This window comes from Labeo rohita, chromosome 13, assembly GCF_022985175.1.
Source record: "Labeo rohita strain BAU-BD-2019 chromosome 13, IGBB_LRoh.1.0, whole genome shotgun sequence".
NCBI lineage: Eukaryota > Metazoa > Chordata > Actinopteri > Cypriniformes > Cyprinidae > Labeo > Labeo rohita.
In genome coordinates, this window is record NC_066881.1 from 29158432 (window position 1) to 29175415 (window position 16984).

The following is a 16984-nucleotide window of genomic DNA, read 5'->3' on the forward strand; positions in this document are numbered from 1 at the left end:
AAAAACGTCAATAGTGAGTTTATATCATGCAATTCTGAGAAAAAAGTCACAATTGCGAATATATGAAATAAAGTCAGAATTGTGAGATAAAAAGTCAGAGACGGAAACAGGCTTCCATAGATTTTTGTACACTTGTTTTCAAAGTTGGTGTGAAACATAAATTCAGATTGTCTTTTCTTCGAGTGAAGACAGACATGACTTGACTTCAGTGGTTGGGACTTGTCCATCAGGAATTGATTGGACCATTGTCTTTTGCAATTGCTGTGATCTAATCAAGGGAGTATAAATGACTTTAAGTGAATTTTTTATACTTACACAGAAAAATCTTGCTTTAAAGGGGTCATCGGATGCTAAGTTCACTTTTACATGTTGTTTGAACATTAATGTGTGTTGGCAGTGTATGTACACATATACCCTATAATGATAAAAATCCACCCAGTGGAATTAGTTACCTCCCCTTTTGAAAATCAAGCTATTCTCAGCATCTTGTTTGTGTGACATCACACTGACAGAGGCCGCTCCCACGATAGTTGATTGACATGAGCGTCTTACCTCAGACCCGCCTTAAATCAGCTGTAACAGTCCGACCCCCACTGTTTCGGTGCCGGAGCAGGGATGTAAGTTAGACAAGAATATCTCCGATTGAGCGATTGAGGTGTTGTGTTGCTGGATGTAATAATGAACATAGTGGTCGTCATTTACTCCCGACATCTGAGCCGCTGAAGATGCAGTGGATTACGTTTGTTTGTGAAGGGAATGTGCCTCCCGATCTACATATATCCGTCTATGTTCATGCAAATCATTTGTGATCCAGCTTCACTTACAGCAGAAGTGAGTATAAGGGATTTTTTTATGAATCTTTGCGATCGCCTTTCCTAATAACGTGCTAGTTAGCAGGTTTAGCGGCTAAACGGGGCTAAATGGGCTAAAGTAAACAGGCTCGTCACTCCACAGAGAGTAGAGAAGGGCGGGGTGAGCAGAGCTCATTAACATTTAAAGCAGCCTCAACCAGAACAAGATGATTTTTGCAGAGCTGATTTTGGCAAGGTAAAAAGGGTGTTGTTTTACACAACCATTGAGAATTTTTAACCAAAGTATATTATAGACTTTTCATTAAGACCCTAAAGAATCATATCAACTTGTCGAAAGTGGGCATCCAATGACCACTTTAATGATTTTAGATTTTTTAAAAATGGAAAACAGACAAATATTTAAAATATTTTATTGTTTTGCAATTTAGTAAACTCCACTGCTGACAGCTGCCTTCTAAGGCAGCATCTAAACTGATCTGGATGCTCATAAGATACTGATTTGGAACGCTCTTTATAACCAGCTATTCCATGAACCACAAAAATAGCGCTTGTCACACCAAGCTCACTCGACTGTTAATTCATTTCCATTTGTCAGAATGTTGCGAACAGTGTGACACTGTGATACTAATAAGCATACAAATCCATAGCACACACAAATATTTTAATTCTATAAATTATTTTAGTTTATATGTATATACAGTTTTTAATAAGATTATACTACTGTTATTTTTTTCCAAAATATTAAATGAGGCAAATTTATGATCAACATTTCTCCTGCTTTAACCTCCATCTTGAATTTTTTTAGTGTGCTCATCTGAATTCATTGTAGGATTGTATTATTTTCAAAGCATACATTTGATATTCCCTCATAAGTCGCCTATAATAAGGAATCTCGTTCTTAGAAACAGCTTCACACTTATAGTGTTTCTCCCATCCAGGTAGGGAGCTCACTATATATAGCATTTGGAACGGAGCTAACACCAGTTTTTCTCTCACACACACACGCCCACACATGAGCAGGATAGACTCGCTGCACCCCCTCCTAATCCTGTCAAACGTGAGCTCACTGCAGAGCTATACTATATGTTGCCAAGGAAACCTATTTTCGGGGTGACGAGAAGCTCCACAGAGGTTTACAGTGCAGCTGCAAAGAGAAACAGGCTTTCTTTATAAGTATCTATCTGTGTATCTATCTAGGAAGGTTGCATTTCTCTTCTCAGATGTTGTAATGGTGTCTGGTAAATGCTGAGCAAACAAATGAGATGCTGAAGTCAGCAGAAATAAATTGCAGAATGACAGAATCGAATGGGATTCAGAGTGTGAGAACTGTGAAAGAAAGGAGAAACATGTGAGAGAGTGTGCGAGAAGGGAGGTGGGGAGTGACAAGACGAAAGAGAGAGAGGGATGTTGTATTTCTTCCTCTCGGTTTTGGAAGGGAAGGACTTTGACGTTCAGCAGCTGTGAAGCACAGTAGGAGAGATTCCACGCTTCACATTCATTTTCCTCCTCCCTTGAGCGAGCGCTGTCTGTCTCACCAGGAAATACTGCCGCAGCTCCGGCGGGGTCGGGACTGCAGAAGACGAGAGAATTGGATTTCAACGGCCGCCGTCTGCAGACAGGCAGGGACAGGTGCTGCAGGCGGAGAAAGGAGGAGCAAAGCAAAGCAGAGACACGCCGCACGGCTTCAGAGGAGGAATTCTGAAACAGCTGTCCAGCAGACGTCCTGCCTGTGAGAAGTAAACCCTCAAGGGCAGAAAAAGAGAGAGAGAGTGAGAGAGAAGACGAAAACGGCAACACGCTGCACCACCCAGAAGCTGACTAACAGTTTGGGTCAAGGCACCTCCGGGACGGCAACCACAGAGTGAAGAAAACAGGGACGTTAATCGGCAAAGACGCAGGAGCAGGTAAAACTAGATGATTTTTGGCAGGTGTATGTGCATGATAACGAATTATTATTAAATGACATGCAAATAGTGTAGAGTGGGTTTCTTGAGTACAGCCTCTTAATATAAAGCTTCTTCACTGGCATCTATAATTCCATAAAGAACCTTTAACATCAATGGAATCTTTCCATTCCACAAAAGGTTCTTTATAAACTCCAAAATTCCAAAAAGGAATTTTCACAGCGATGCCATTAAAGAACCATTTTGGGTTTCCCTTACAGAACATTTGTGCCTCTAGACCACAAAACCAGTCTTAAGTTGCTGGGGAATACATTGTATGGGTCAAAATTATTGATTTTTCTTTTATGCCAAAAATCATTAGAGTCAAGATCATGTTCTATGAAGATGTTTTTCAAAATTCCTACTGTAAATAGATCAAAACTTAATTTTTAATTAGTAATATGCATTGTTAAGAATTTCATTTGGACAACTTTAAAGGTGTTTTTCTCAATATTTTGATTTTTTTCAGATTGCAGATTTCAAATAGTTGTATCTCAAACAAATATTGCTCTATCATAGCAAGCCATACATCAATAAAAAGCCTATTTATTCAATTTCATTTAAAAAAAATGGACCCTTATGACTGCTTTTGTGGTCCTAGGTCACATTCAAGCTTTTTTGTCCAAAGGACGTTGAAAGTTCTTCATGGAACCATCAATGCCAATGAAGAACTTTCATTTGTTAAGGCATTCCTGAAAAATTCCCCCTCATTTTTACAAGTGTAAAGATGACATAAGATCAAAAAACTGTTGTATTCCTCAACCATGTGGCTGTTATTTGCTGCTTAGGCTTGTGAAACCTCTTTCCACTTGTGCACATGGCTGTCATTACGACATGTGAGATTTTGTACTGCAGAATATGTTGAGCAATTCCCACACACCACAAAACAAGGGCAGAGAAGCTCAAAGCAACCCGACACCTGGTTCCTCTCTGTTCTTCAAGGCACATACTCAACTGTTTGACCAGAAATGAGCTTCTGAAATTCCTCAGATACATTCCAACAGAACTTGGAAAGTCAAATCGACTCTTGCACGCAAAAAGCCAAAGACAACAGCCGCTTGAGAACAGAAGCCTTGGAGGGTGTAAAAAGCATGAAGCTGAGGCGAAGTGAGACTTCACTCCACCCTGGTTCCTCCAAAAGCAGCAGAGCAGCAGAGTATAATTAAGGGTTGCTTTATGTAACACACTGGAAACCTCAAATTGGGCCGAGTGTGGTATTTGTCTTTAATCATTTAGAACACTGTCCAACAGGGTCATTTGTGGTCGCAGGAATCTGAAAGATTGAAAGCTTAGGCCTCAAACACCCAAGAGAGGAGGAAAAACCCGAACCACCCAAGAGAGGAGAGCTTGACCGGCCCAGCATGCATGCTCTGGGAGATTGCACCTGTAAAAAGACCAGCCAAAAACATCCGAATGATGCAGATGTGCTTTAAATACAGCAGCAACAACAACTTCTTAGATGGGGACCAGGTGGTCGGGTTTTCAGCCAAAAAAGGCTATGGCTAAAGTAGGTCAGAGGGAGAATCAAAATTGGCACCGTTGCGGGGCTGAAGAGAGTCTTAACACATTTCTGTATACAGTGGGAATAGCATCACTGCACTTGTTTGGATCACCGCTCACACTTGCTCTAATAATAATGTGACCCACATACTCACACGTGAGTTATTTCCTGAGTGCCAGCAGCATGCAATGATATCCGTCTTCTCTCACCTCTCACCCCATTGGGTCTCATTCTGTCTTTTAATTTAGCCTTAATTTGTCTCACTCCATCTCGTTCAGTCTAATTCTGCCGCATTCAGTCTTATATCACATTTGGTCATATTCAGTCTCATTTATTCTGCCTGGTTCAGTCTTGATAACATTCAGTCTATTTTCTTCTCATTTAGTCTCATTCAGTGACTTTCTGTCTCGTTCCGTCTCATTAATCCAATCTAAGTTCAGTCTTAAAGGGACAGTCTAGCCAAAAATGAAAATTCTGACATTTGCTCACTTTCATATCCTTCGAAAACCATATGACTGACTTGCTTTTGAATTCTGTCTTATTGTTTAGCTTAATCTGGCATGAAATTCAGTCTATTTTCTTCTAATTTAGTCTCATTTTGGCACATTTAGCAACTTTCAGTCTCATTTTTTCCCTCATTCAGTCCATTTAGTTCAAATTTAGAAGGATACTCCACCCAAAAAATGAATATTTCGTCATTATTTGCTCACCTTCATGTTCCAAACAAATTACCTTCTTCTGTGGAACACATTGAGAAAAGTGTTTTTAGTGAGTTTTTTATATGCGGGTGGGTAAATTATGACAGAATTTTCATTTTTAGATGAACTATGCTTTTATTCTACCTTAAGTTCAGTCTCAGTCTGGTTTGTTCAATTACATTCAGTCTATTTTTTCTCATACAGGCACATTTGGTGACTTTCAGTCTTTTTTTTTTTTTTCTTATTCAGTCTCCTGTCTCAGTAATTCCATTTAGTTCAATCTTAAAGGGATAGTCCACCAAAAAATGAATATTCTATTTGCTCACCTATTCAGTTATTTGTTTCCACCACTGAATAAAATATATAAAAAACATAGATAAAGTCAGAACTGCAAGATATAAACTCACAATTCTGTTTTTTTTTTTTTTACATTTCCGAGATTTAAACTTGCATTTGCTAGAGAAAAAGTCACTGAATTGTGAGTTTTTATATTTGCTTTTTTTCTCATAATTGCATGATATAAACTCACAATTGCGAGAAATACTTTAAATATTTTCGCAATTCTGACTTTTTCTCACAATTGCAGATTTATATCTCACAATTCTGACTTTATCGCAATTCTAAGTTTATATCACACAGTTCTGAGAAAAAAAGTCAGAAATGCAAGTTTATATCTCACAATTCTGACTTTATTGCTTGCAATTTTGAGTTTAAATTACGCAATTCTGAGAAAAATAAAGTAAAAAAAAGTGTAATCTCCAAATTCTGACTTTATTTCTTGCAATTATGAGTTTATATCACGCAATTCTGAGAAAAAGCCAGAAATGCAAGCTTATATTTCAGTTCTGACTTTATTTCTCGCAATTTTGAGTTTTTATCATGCAGTTCTGAGAAAAAAAGTAAGATTTGCAAGTTTTTATCTCCCAGTTCTGACTTTATTTCTTGCAATTTTGAGTTTATATTACGTAATTCTGAGAAAAAAAAAAAGTAAAAAATGTGAGTTATCTCCCAATTCTGACTTTATTTCTTGCAACTGTGAGTTTATATCATGCAATTCTGAAAAAAAGTCATAATTGTGAGCTTTTATCTCCAAATTCGGACGTCATTTCTTGCAATTATGAGTTTATATCATGCAATTCTGACCTTATTTCACACACCTCTGAGAAAAAGTCAGAACTGCAAGTTTATACCTCCCAATTCTGACTTTATTTCTTGCAATTTTGAGGTTATATTATGCGATTATGAGAAAAAAGTAAAAAATGTCATCTCCCAATTCTGACTTTATTTCTTGCTATTATGAGTTTATATCACACAGTTCTGACTTTATTTCTCACAATTTTGAGTTTATATCACGCAATTCTGAGAAAAAGTCAGAAATGTGAGTTTCTATCTCCCAGTTGTGTTTATTTCTCACAGTTGTGAGTTCACAACACGCAATTCTAAGAAAAATCACAACAACCTTTTTTTTATTTTTTGTTCAGTGGTGGAAACAAGCTTACTTAAAAAAGACATGAGGGCGAGTGATAGATTTTTAATTTTTGTACGGAGTCTCCATTTAATCTACTTTATTCCTTCTCATGCCTTAGTCTCAATTTACTTATATTTTGTCCCTTGCTGGATGAAGCTCAGGCTTCGGCTTATTCAGTCTGTCAGAAGGGAGACACGCTGCCGGCCTGCTGACATGCACTTCTGAGGGGTGTGTGATGATACATTCCCCCAGGGAAAGGGGGCAGACAGATCCATCTCAACATTCTAAAGGGGCGTCAGGGCACTTGGAAGTGCAACATGTGCCCCTGGACTCATTCCAGATCTAAAATGAAGGCAGGATATGGCCCTGAGATAAAGCCATATCAAGAAGGTGTGAGAGGCAGCTGCTCTACTTCTAAACCTCAGCGGTGGTCTGCTGCATTGAATGGCATTGTTTGTTACTGTTCAACAAGTCATGGCAATGAACAATTTATTCAAAGACATCTCACACCTGCTGAGGTTTTTAGGTGAGGACTAACCATAGCTTTAACCTCAAACCCTAACCCTTTAACCTACCCTAAGTATTATTTGGGCTTCCCTTTGAGATTTACTTCACCCGGTCCAGGGGTTTGCACACCTGCTTTCTTTGATCATGCCATGACAGCAGGATTTCTGTGAACTTTTACATCAGTGTAACCAAAAAACTAAATTTCTAGATGCTGCTGTTTATGTAACTGCAACAAAACATTCAAGATTAAAGTCAACTGAGGAATAAAGTACATCTCTTATTATTGGTTATATTTCTTGTTTTCTTATTAGTTATCTTCTATTAGGGATATTATTATATTGTATTATATTGTATTATATTATATTATATTATATTATATTATATTATATTATATTATATTATATTATATTATATTAATAATAAAATATAAAATATAATATTTCTTACTTGAAAAATTAAATACTTGAAAAAATACACTTTAAGTGAAATAGAATATAAAATAATAAACATAAAATTAATTTGGGTAGTTAGTCATTCAGTTTATCTTGATGTACTAAAATAACTACAACTAAAACTGAAATAAAAATGAATATAAACTATCCACACATATTTAAAAAAAAAAAAAAACTAATAAAATGACAAAAAACACAAGACAATTACTAAAACTTAAGCTAAAATTAAAATTAAAACAGAAAATATAGATATAGATATAGATAGATAAAACTTTTAGTTAACAATAATAACACAGATTTAAATTGAAGAATAAAGTATATCTCTTATTTATCTCTATATTATATTATATTGTATTACATTATAATTTATTACAGAGATCTGGTAAGTGGATATGTTGTACAATAAAAGAAAAAAATGAGAAAGTAGCAACGAAAAAGGCATATTTGGGGACGATCGCAGCTCTGACACCAGAAGCATTGCCGCATTCCTTTCGCACACACGCGCACATATTTTTCGCTATCACCGACACACTCATGCAGCCACACATTCTTCAGCCATCCCGATGATGCTTGTCACGTTTAAAAATAGTTTTCTGTTCACTAAGGGTTATTTGTGTTTCACTGAATCAGTGTCTAAATATGCTTTTAAAGCCTTATGAACTCACAAGGCGACCTCTGAACTGGCACAAAAAAAGACGAACATAAGAAGACGACCAGAATTACACGACTCATCCAGACTAGCCTACATCATTGTCAAGGACTGTACTGCAGCTCACTTTCATTGTACCCCTGTTGTTTATCAGATGTGTGATTTGTTAGGACATTACCACAGGGGAGTCATGTATTCCTAGGAAATGGAATTTCTAGTGTTTTGTAAACAGTGTCCTCCCCGACTGTCTCTAGCCCGGGAACTTCAGGGGATGTGGATCACTGAGCTGTGACATCGTTCAGAATGTCATTTTATGTACTGTGATGGCTCCACGTTATCAGATAATGCCATGGTATTTTAATTTTCAATGGCCTCAAACTGTATTTGGACACAGATGCTATTTGGTTTGATATTGTAGTATAGTTACAGCTCGGTGTGCGTTACTTTTCCAATATTTCAACAGTTTGTCGTCAGTGATTCCATTTATACTATACCACACTTGTGTTATCACCTCAAGACATTGTTCAGATGAAGCATTTGAAGACATTTGTCAGGTTTTTATCCTTAAAACGCTCTTGAGTAGGATTAATTTCGTATGCATCTCATCTATAGCATTCATTGCTAATTCCAAATGATTTTAGAGCTAATAACAGAGGCTTAAGCCAATGATAATGCCATTATTCGGGAGAGAGAGATTAAAGGGATAGTTCACCCAAAAATAAAAATTCTGTCAATTACTCACCCTGAGGTAGTTCCAAACCTGTAAGACCTTTGTTCATCTTTGGAACACAAATTAAGATATTTTTGATGAAATATAAGAGCTTTCTGACCCTGCAAAGACAGCAATGCAACTACACGTTCAAGGCCCAGAAAGGTAGTAAGGACATCATTAAAATAGTCCATGTGATATCCGTGGTCAGAAAGCTCTTGGATTTCATCAGAAATATGTTTATTTGTGTTTCAAAGACGAACAAATGTCTTGCAGGTTTTAATTAAGTATTTATGTAATACATCTGTAATACAAATGTTTCTCTTTTTACTCTTTTTACCGTAAAACAGTAATATTGTGACATTGTTTTCATTACCCACATGATCCTTCAGCAATCATTACAAAAAAATGTAAATTATTCCAAACATTTGAAGTAAGTTTGGAATACGGTGCATATTTACATTTTCACAAATGGGTTAGTGCAGCGGGTCTTAAAGGCGCGAGAGGACGTTGGGCTCTGCTGCCGAGGGAATGTGGATGTTTTTTCAGTCATTCATATTTGGCTGGCCATGGCCGAGTCGCTGCTTTAGTGATTGTTGCAGTCTGTCAGTGAGGGTCAGTGTTTAAAGGCCTCTCAAAAAGGAAATATGTCCATAAATGGACAAGAAGTCTCTCTCCCTCTTATGATCTGTGGTTACCCTTCTCTCTCTCTCTCTCCAATCTGTCTATTCCTGCCCTCCTTTTTCTAAAGCCACTCTAAAACTCTCTGTCAATTTCTACTTTATCTCTAGGAATCCTTTCTTTATCTTTAAAGCTTCTTGAGTCATGTGGTGTTAATTTAAACATGTAAACATACAGTCATTTTGAAATGAATGACAACAACAGATATTCTCATTATTTTTGCTTTTACGGAAAAAAAAAGTTATGTACAGTTGAAGTCAAAAGTTTACATACACCTTTCAAAATCTGCAAAATGTTAATTATTTTACCAAAATAAGAGGGATCATACAAAACGCATACTATTTTTTTATTTAGTACTGACCTGAATAAGATAATTCACAGAAAAGACATTTACATACAGTCCACAAGAGAAAATAATAGTTGAATTTATAAAAAAGACCCTGTTCAAAAGTTTACAAACACTTAATTCCTAATACTGTGTTGTTACCTGAATGATCCACAGCTGTTTTTTTTTTGTTTTTTTTACAATGATAGTTGCAATGATGAGTCCCTTGTTTGTCTTGTCAGGTCCCACAAATTCTTTGGTTTTTCAGCATTTTTGTGTATTTGAACCCTTTCCAATAATGACTGTGTGATTTTGAGATCCATCTTTTTACACTGAGAACAACTAAGGGAATCATATGCAACTATTACAGAAAGTTCAAACACTCACTGATGCGTCAGAAGGAAACATAATGCATTAAGAGCCAGGGGGTGAAAACATTTTATTTTGGGACTTATTTTGTCCTCTGGGGAACATGTAAGCATCTTCTGTAGCTTCTAAAGGGCAGTACCTAATGAAAAAAAATATGATATTTAGGCAAAATAAGAAAAATGTACATATCTTAATTCTGTTCAAAAGTTTTCACCCCCCGGCTCTTAATGCATTGTTTTTCCATCTGAAGCATCAGTGAGAGTTTGAACCTTTTGTAATTGTTGCATATGAGTCCCTCAGTTGTCCTCAGAGTGAAAAGATGGATCTCAAAATCATACAGAAATTGTTGGAAAGGGTTCAAATACACAAAATTGCTGAAAAACCAAAAAATCTTTGGTTCAAAGGACTTTTCTGAAGAACAGCAGGCAGTTTAAGTGTTTGGGACAATTATTCAAGTCAGTACTAAATAAAAAATAACATGCATTTTCTATGATCCCTCCAATTTTGATAAAAATTTGTTGATTCTGAACGGTGTATGTAAACTTTTGACTTCATCTTTCTATCTGTCTGTCTGTTTGTAGCATCTCCAAAAGATGATGAATGTTTTCTTTGATCTCTCTTTGTATGTGCTTAAGATACATGTGACATTTACAATTTCAGTCTTGGATTTATGAACACAACAAAGGTCTTTGATGCTGAGTACAAAGAAAACTAAATTATTTCTCCATTTATCCAGGTAAAGGACATTAATCCAAACATTCGAGCTGGATTATCTTCAATGAAGATTGAGGACGCATTTAAAACAGCTGCTCTCTGAGAATGTAACCCTTGCACTTCACCTTTGCGAGACTCCAGCAAGTTTATCGCACAGCTGAGGAGATCTGAACTTCCAGAGCATTCTTTGTTCCTCTTCATAACCACTGGACTCTACAGCAGGGATGCCTGCCAAAACGCCCATCTACTTAAAATCCAACTACAGTAAGAAGGGGAAGAAATGCCGTCTGAGGGACATTTTATCCCCGGATATGATCAGCCCGCCTCTCGGGGACTTTCGACACACTATCCACATCGGAAATGGCGGCGAGTGCGATGCCTTCGGTGACATGTCGTTCCTGCAAGGAAATTTTGAGCTTCTACCAGGGAAAGGAGGTCGTATTCGACCTCAATATGGCATCCATGGAGAATTCACAAGAGCTAATAGTGCCTCCGATGCATCTTGCGTCGAGACTCCATCACCAGTCCTGAAAAACGCAATCTCGCTTCCAACCATCGGAGGCAGCCAAGCACTGACTCTACCTTTGATTTCCACCACTGTGTATCCAATAACCCAGGGTCGCATGTCTGAGCCATCAACACCTCCAGCCGATTCTGACGATTTGGAAATCTTTCAAATGGAGACCCTGCTTCAGTCCATCAGCACCTTTAGGTGTGACCCCAGCCCCGTCCCCGAAGAGGACGAACCTTTGATCGACCGCACTGAGACGCCTGAGAAATTACTTGCAAAGATGCACAGCAGCGAAAACGAGCTTGAAACATTTTTATCCGTCTTCGTTAACGGAAACAGTGATACCAATGGGAACTTTAACAATGGTAACAATGACGATTCGATCTTCGAGTACGATCAGGAGATGTTCGGCATCAAGGGTGACTGGGCGGACAGAGATAGCGGCGTGGAAGAGGGACGTCTATGCGATTCAGACTTTGAAATCTCCAAAAGCAAAAGCCACTCGCAGGAGTCGCTCACTCAAGTCACGGGATCCCTTTTCTCCCTTGAACTCGACTTGGGCCCATCCATTTTGGATGATGTACTTAATATCATGAATAAGGAAGTGTCTTAGGAAGTGACTTTTACTGAGAACTAAAAGGGAATCTATTTGTCTTGAGGCCATAATATGATATGGCAATAATGAACTGAAGAGGCTGAACTTTCTTTCCCAGAGTAAGTTTTTTGTCCTTAGCTTCGGAGTGTCTTGCACACCTTGTTTTTCAAAAATAATGCGATTGACACACAGCCGCTGTGCCTTTTAAGTTAAGTTTAAGCATGCATAGATTCTGATGTTGTACATGCAGATCAAATGAGGCTTTTTCTGTGTATACTGTTGGTCATCCACAACTTCATACAAAAGTCAGTGTGATAACGTGTACGTTTCTACAAATATATATACAATGTTCCCATCACAACGTCCTTCATGCACAAATATATTTATAGTGACAGTTTCATTAATCACACTACCAAATCTTAAAGGCATATACCTACAGCATATGTTTTTACGTTGTGAAGCTAAATATGAAATAAACATGAATAAACAGCTCTCTTTTAGTTTATTATTATTTTGTTTGATTGTTTTTGTTATTTCAGCATAGGGGCTACACTGTAAAAAACAATTTGATGAGTCAACTTAAAATAATTTGTAACCTGGCTGTCTTAAAAGTTCAGTCAACTCAAAAAAAAGTTAATTAAACTTGAAATGTTAAATTATACTAAGTGACAACTTAGATATTTGAGTTGAATCAACTTAAATTTTTAAGGCAGCTGGGTTACTTACCCATCTGTTAAGTTTAACAAACACAAATATCTAAGTTGTTACTTAGTACAACTTAACATTTCAAGTTGACTAAACTTACTTTAGTTAACTGAACTTAAAATTTTAAGGCAGCAGGGTAACAAATTATTTTAAGCTGACTCAACAAATTGTGTTTTATATTGTATCTAGAAGGACGAAAGTTTAAAAAAAAATCTGTGGTTTTGTGTACTATTTTGTGCTTTGTAAATGTTTTACTGTTTAAATCTTGCTGAAAAGCCTATAATAGGTTATTTAATGGCAGGTTCCCATTGTGACAACTTGCCCCATACAGCATTAGAACATTAATTTACCATTGGGGCATGTTGTCACAAAAGGTTAGCATGTGTTAATTAAAGATATATAGTATAAAAACTGACTTACAACAATATACCTACCCAAAAAAATATTGACTGGGAGTAAAAAAGTGTGGAAGCTTGCCCCAGTTTCCCATACTGAGTGATCCCTAAATGTGACACTGGACACCAAAACCAGTCCTAAGTAGCTTGTATGTTTATAATAATAGCAAATTATATGGGTCAAAATTATTGATTTTTCTTTTATGCCAAAAATCATTAGGATATTATGTAAAGATCATGTTCCATGAAGATATTTTGTAAATTTCCTACCATAAATATATCAAAACTTAATTTTTGATTATTGATATGCATTGCTAAGAACTTCATTTGGACAACTTTAAGGCGATTGTCCTATCCTAACAAACCATACATCAATGGAAAGGTTATTTATTCAGCTCAATTTAAAAAAATTTACCCTTATGACTGGTTTTGTGGTCCTCGGTCACATATGATGTTTGATGTTTGTCAGTTCATTGTTAAATTAAAAAAATCAGTCAGATACTCCAGCGGATGAGTATGTAACTGTAGGTGGAGAGTGAAAAAAGAAGGAGATGGAGACGAACAAAGAGAAATTGACTTGACTTGTTAGCATCCTGCATTCCTCAGATTGTGTCTTGTAGTAGGAGTGGAAGTGGGTGAGATTGTGTCTAAAAGAAGATGTCAGTACTATTCATTTGTATCTTGTTGGGACAGAGAGCGAGCTGCCTGTAGCATTCTCAGCATTCCTATGAGAAAACAAAGAGCCCGGCCATAAATAAAGCCATTGGACTGAGGCAGAGGGTCATGCTCTACATGGTCGTAAAAGCTAACAGCCTGAAGACAAACTTTGTCCCTGTACAAGGAGGTCTGACTGCTGCAGTGTCTTGGCGACGCAGAGGTTTGTTTGCAGCAATACTGAAGAGTATGAGTCTGAGTGCCAGACAGCTGCAACATAATTCAGCTTTGTCCTTAAAGATGATGCTTTTTCATTCAGGTTTCAAGCTTGAAATGAAATCTGCTCGCACAAGTCCACAGAAATTGAATAACTGTCTTTAGAAAAGTTGTATGCATTTTCTGCTCTTTGTCTAATTGCATGCTAAATGTGAAGTGTGCCATTTTGGCTCCACTTGTGGCACCATATGAAATTGCAAAAAGAATGGCCTTAAAAGAAAAAGAAGACTTCCTGATGATTTACTCACTCCTATGTCATCCAAGATGTTCATGTCTTTCTTTCTTTAGCTGAGAAGAAATGAAGGTTTTTAAGGAAAACATTCCAGGATTTTACTCTGTATAGTGGACTTCTGTGGGAACAAACAGGTTGAAGGTCCAAATTGCAGTTTCAATGCAGCTTCAAAGGGCTCTACACCAGGGGTGCCCAACCCTGTTCCTGGAGATCGACTTTCCAGCAGAGTTTAGTCCCAACCTTAATCAAACACACCTGTCTGTAATTATCAAGTGCTCCTTGAGATCCTAATTAACTGGTTCAGGTGTGTTTGGTCAGGGTTGGAACTGAACTCTGCAGGAAAGTTGATCTCCGGACTAGGGTTGAGCACCTTTGCTCTACACGATCCCATTCGAGGAATAAGGGTCTTATCTAGTGAAACGAAAAATCTGAAGGCCGTCCGCCACTTTGACAGATTATACCGAGGGTGATCTACTGTAACTTCTAACTGTAATTCCAACCCATGTCCAGTTGGTGGCGAGTGCGCTCCAGTGTAGCAGCAAAGCACTGGATCCACAACAAAAACGAAACTGTCACGAATGTTTTCCTATGCGTTTGATTATGCACGGGCGAGTACACAGAAGCTACAACGATCTATCACGCCACATTAAAGGGCGCCAAAATGATATTCATCGCTTGAATTTCCTAATGAAATACAATTTCATATCAAAAGTAACACAAAGCTTAGCCTATTGCGATTTTTTTGATGAGTTCATTCATCAACTGAAAACAGCATAGACTAAAAGATTGATTGGGATTTCCGAATCGATATTGGTTCATAAAAATGATAATATATTAAAATCGCTGTTACTGCAGGGTGTGGTGTTCAAAGTGAAAAGCTATGCAATCTCATCTGTTTATCTGTTCTCTTCAAAATAAATGCATAAGCCTACATTGGCCTATAGGTTCATAATTAAAAATGAAACATAAACAAAAATAAAAGCAATTAAATGCGTTGTAATATTTAAAATGACTGGTAATAATATATTATGACGGAATTTTTACCACCCTGTCCGTCAAAATGACGGACAATGTTAAAGTCTAACGCAACCTCTGGGTCACTTATAAACTTTTTAACCACAAATGCTTGTCTTGGACTACCTCTGCGATGCACAGATAAGCAATCACACTAGAAAGGTCCAACATGGTTTGTTCTTCATCAGTGTACTTTGGTTCAAAAAACGTAGAGCAAAAAACTCTCATTTTCTCCTCCAACTTCAAAATCATCTGACATTGTTGTTTTGCCTTTTTTTGTAAAGGGCGTTTGACTTTCTTTGAACTTTTGCTTTGTAAACACTGGGTCGGTACTTCTGGCTACGTCACACGTGCATGATAATGTTAATGCGTAAGGTCGATCTAGTGCAAGATAAGCATTTATGGTTAAAAAGTATACAATTTTTTTTTTAGAAAATGATTAATCGTTTTGCTAGATAAGACCATTATTCCTTGGCTGGGTACATGTAGAGCTCCCACTGGCTACCACTAAAGTCCACTATATGTAGAAAAATCCTGGAATGTTTTGCTCAAAAACCTTAATTTCTTTTCGACTAAGAAAAAAAGACATGAACATCTTGGATAACATGGGGTGAGTAAATTATCAGGAAATTTTTATTCTGGAAGTGAACTAATCCTTTAATTCAGAATAGTTTACTAGTATCTTACTCTTTCTACTTCTGCCAAATAAAGATATTTCAAAATCACCAAAGACTGTTTTCAAACTGATTTCCTAAACAGTTCCACTCATTTTCCAGAGTCTTGAATGTGCTAACTTACTGTATGGTTGGTTATGTTTCATTGGTCCGTGGTTATAAATGCTGAGCTGATACACTACTGCTGGTCAAAAGTTTGGAATCACTGAGAGATTTTCATGTTTTCTGAATAAGTCTCTTATGTTCACTAAGGCTGCATTTTGATCAAAATACAGTAACAGTAATATTGTGAAATATTTTTTCCAGTTTTAATAAACTGTTTACTGTTTGAATATATTTTAAAATGTAATTTATTCCTGTGATGCAAAGCTGAATTGTCAGCATCATTACTCAAGTCTTCAGTATCACATGATCCTTCAGAAATCAGCCTAATACACGATACAGGAAAGGAAAGAAAAGGAAAACATTTTTATTTAGCCAGGATGCATTACATTGATTGTCACAAAAGTGACAGTAAAAAAGTTTATGAATGTTACCAAAAAATTCTATTTCAAATAAATGCTGTTCTTGTCAACTTTCTATTTATCAAAGAATCTTAGAAAAATGTATCCGCAAATCAGTGTTTTATAATGATTCTTGCAAGGTCAAGTGATGATTTCAAATTGAGCTGTAGTTTATTTATTTATCTGTGTATGCAACTCCACCTCCACAGGGAGAGAAATGCACATTTTGTCTCTAGTAAAAGAGAGATCTGTTCTCTGACTGGACTGGAAACCACTGGAAATTTCCAAGAAGGCCTTAGGCAAAACCATTGCAGTTAAAGTCATCCACCTTCAACTTTGTACTCGAGTGGAAACGTTTTAACCCGAGGTAAACACAACTCTGGAATCTGTGATGTGCCGTTAGGTAAATGACTGTATTTACTAGCACTCAGTCAAACAGTGTGTTATCATGAAGCGTCTACTTAGGGTGTAGCAGTGGCTCAATATACATTTCATCAAATACTTTCCTAAATGTAAATATGACATCATACTCTTTTTGGCACATACAAAGATGTTTATAGTTTAAAACACTATAATTTGCAGTGTAGAGTTTCAAAG

At 36.9% G+C, this 16984-nt stretch overlaps 1 protein-coding gene across 1 annotated transcript; it reads left to right on the top strand.

Annotated features, from left to right (window-relative positions):
• Nucleotides 1-1925: 1925 nt before the first annotated feature.
• cdc42ep3 (CDC42 effector protein (Rho GTPase binding) 3) lies at nt 1926-16149 on the top strand. The gene is made up of 2 exons (XM_051125606.1): nt 1926-2716; nt 10851-16149. Exon 2 carries the CDS (start codon nt 11053-11055, stop codon nt 11950-11952), a length of 900 nt encoding a protein of 299 aa, XP_050981563.1. The 5' UTR covers nt 1926-2716; nt 10851-11052; the 3' UTR covers nt 11953-16149.
• Nucleotides 16150-16984: the final 835 nt, after the last annotated feature.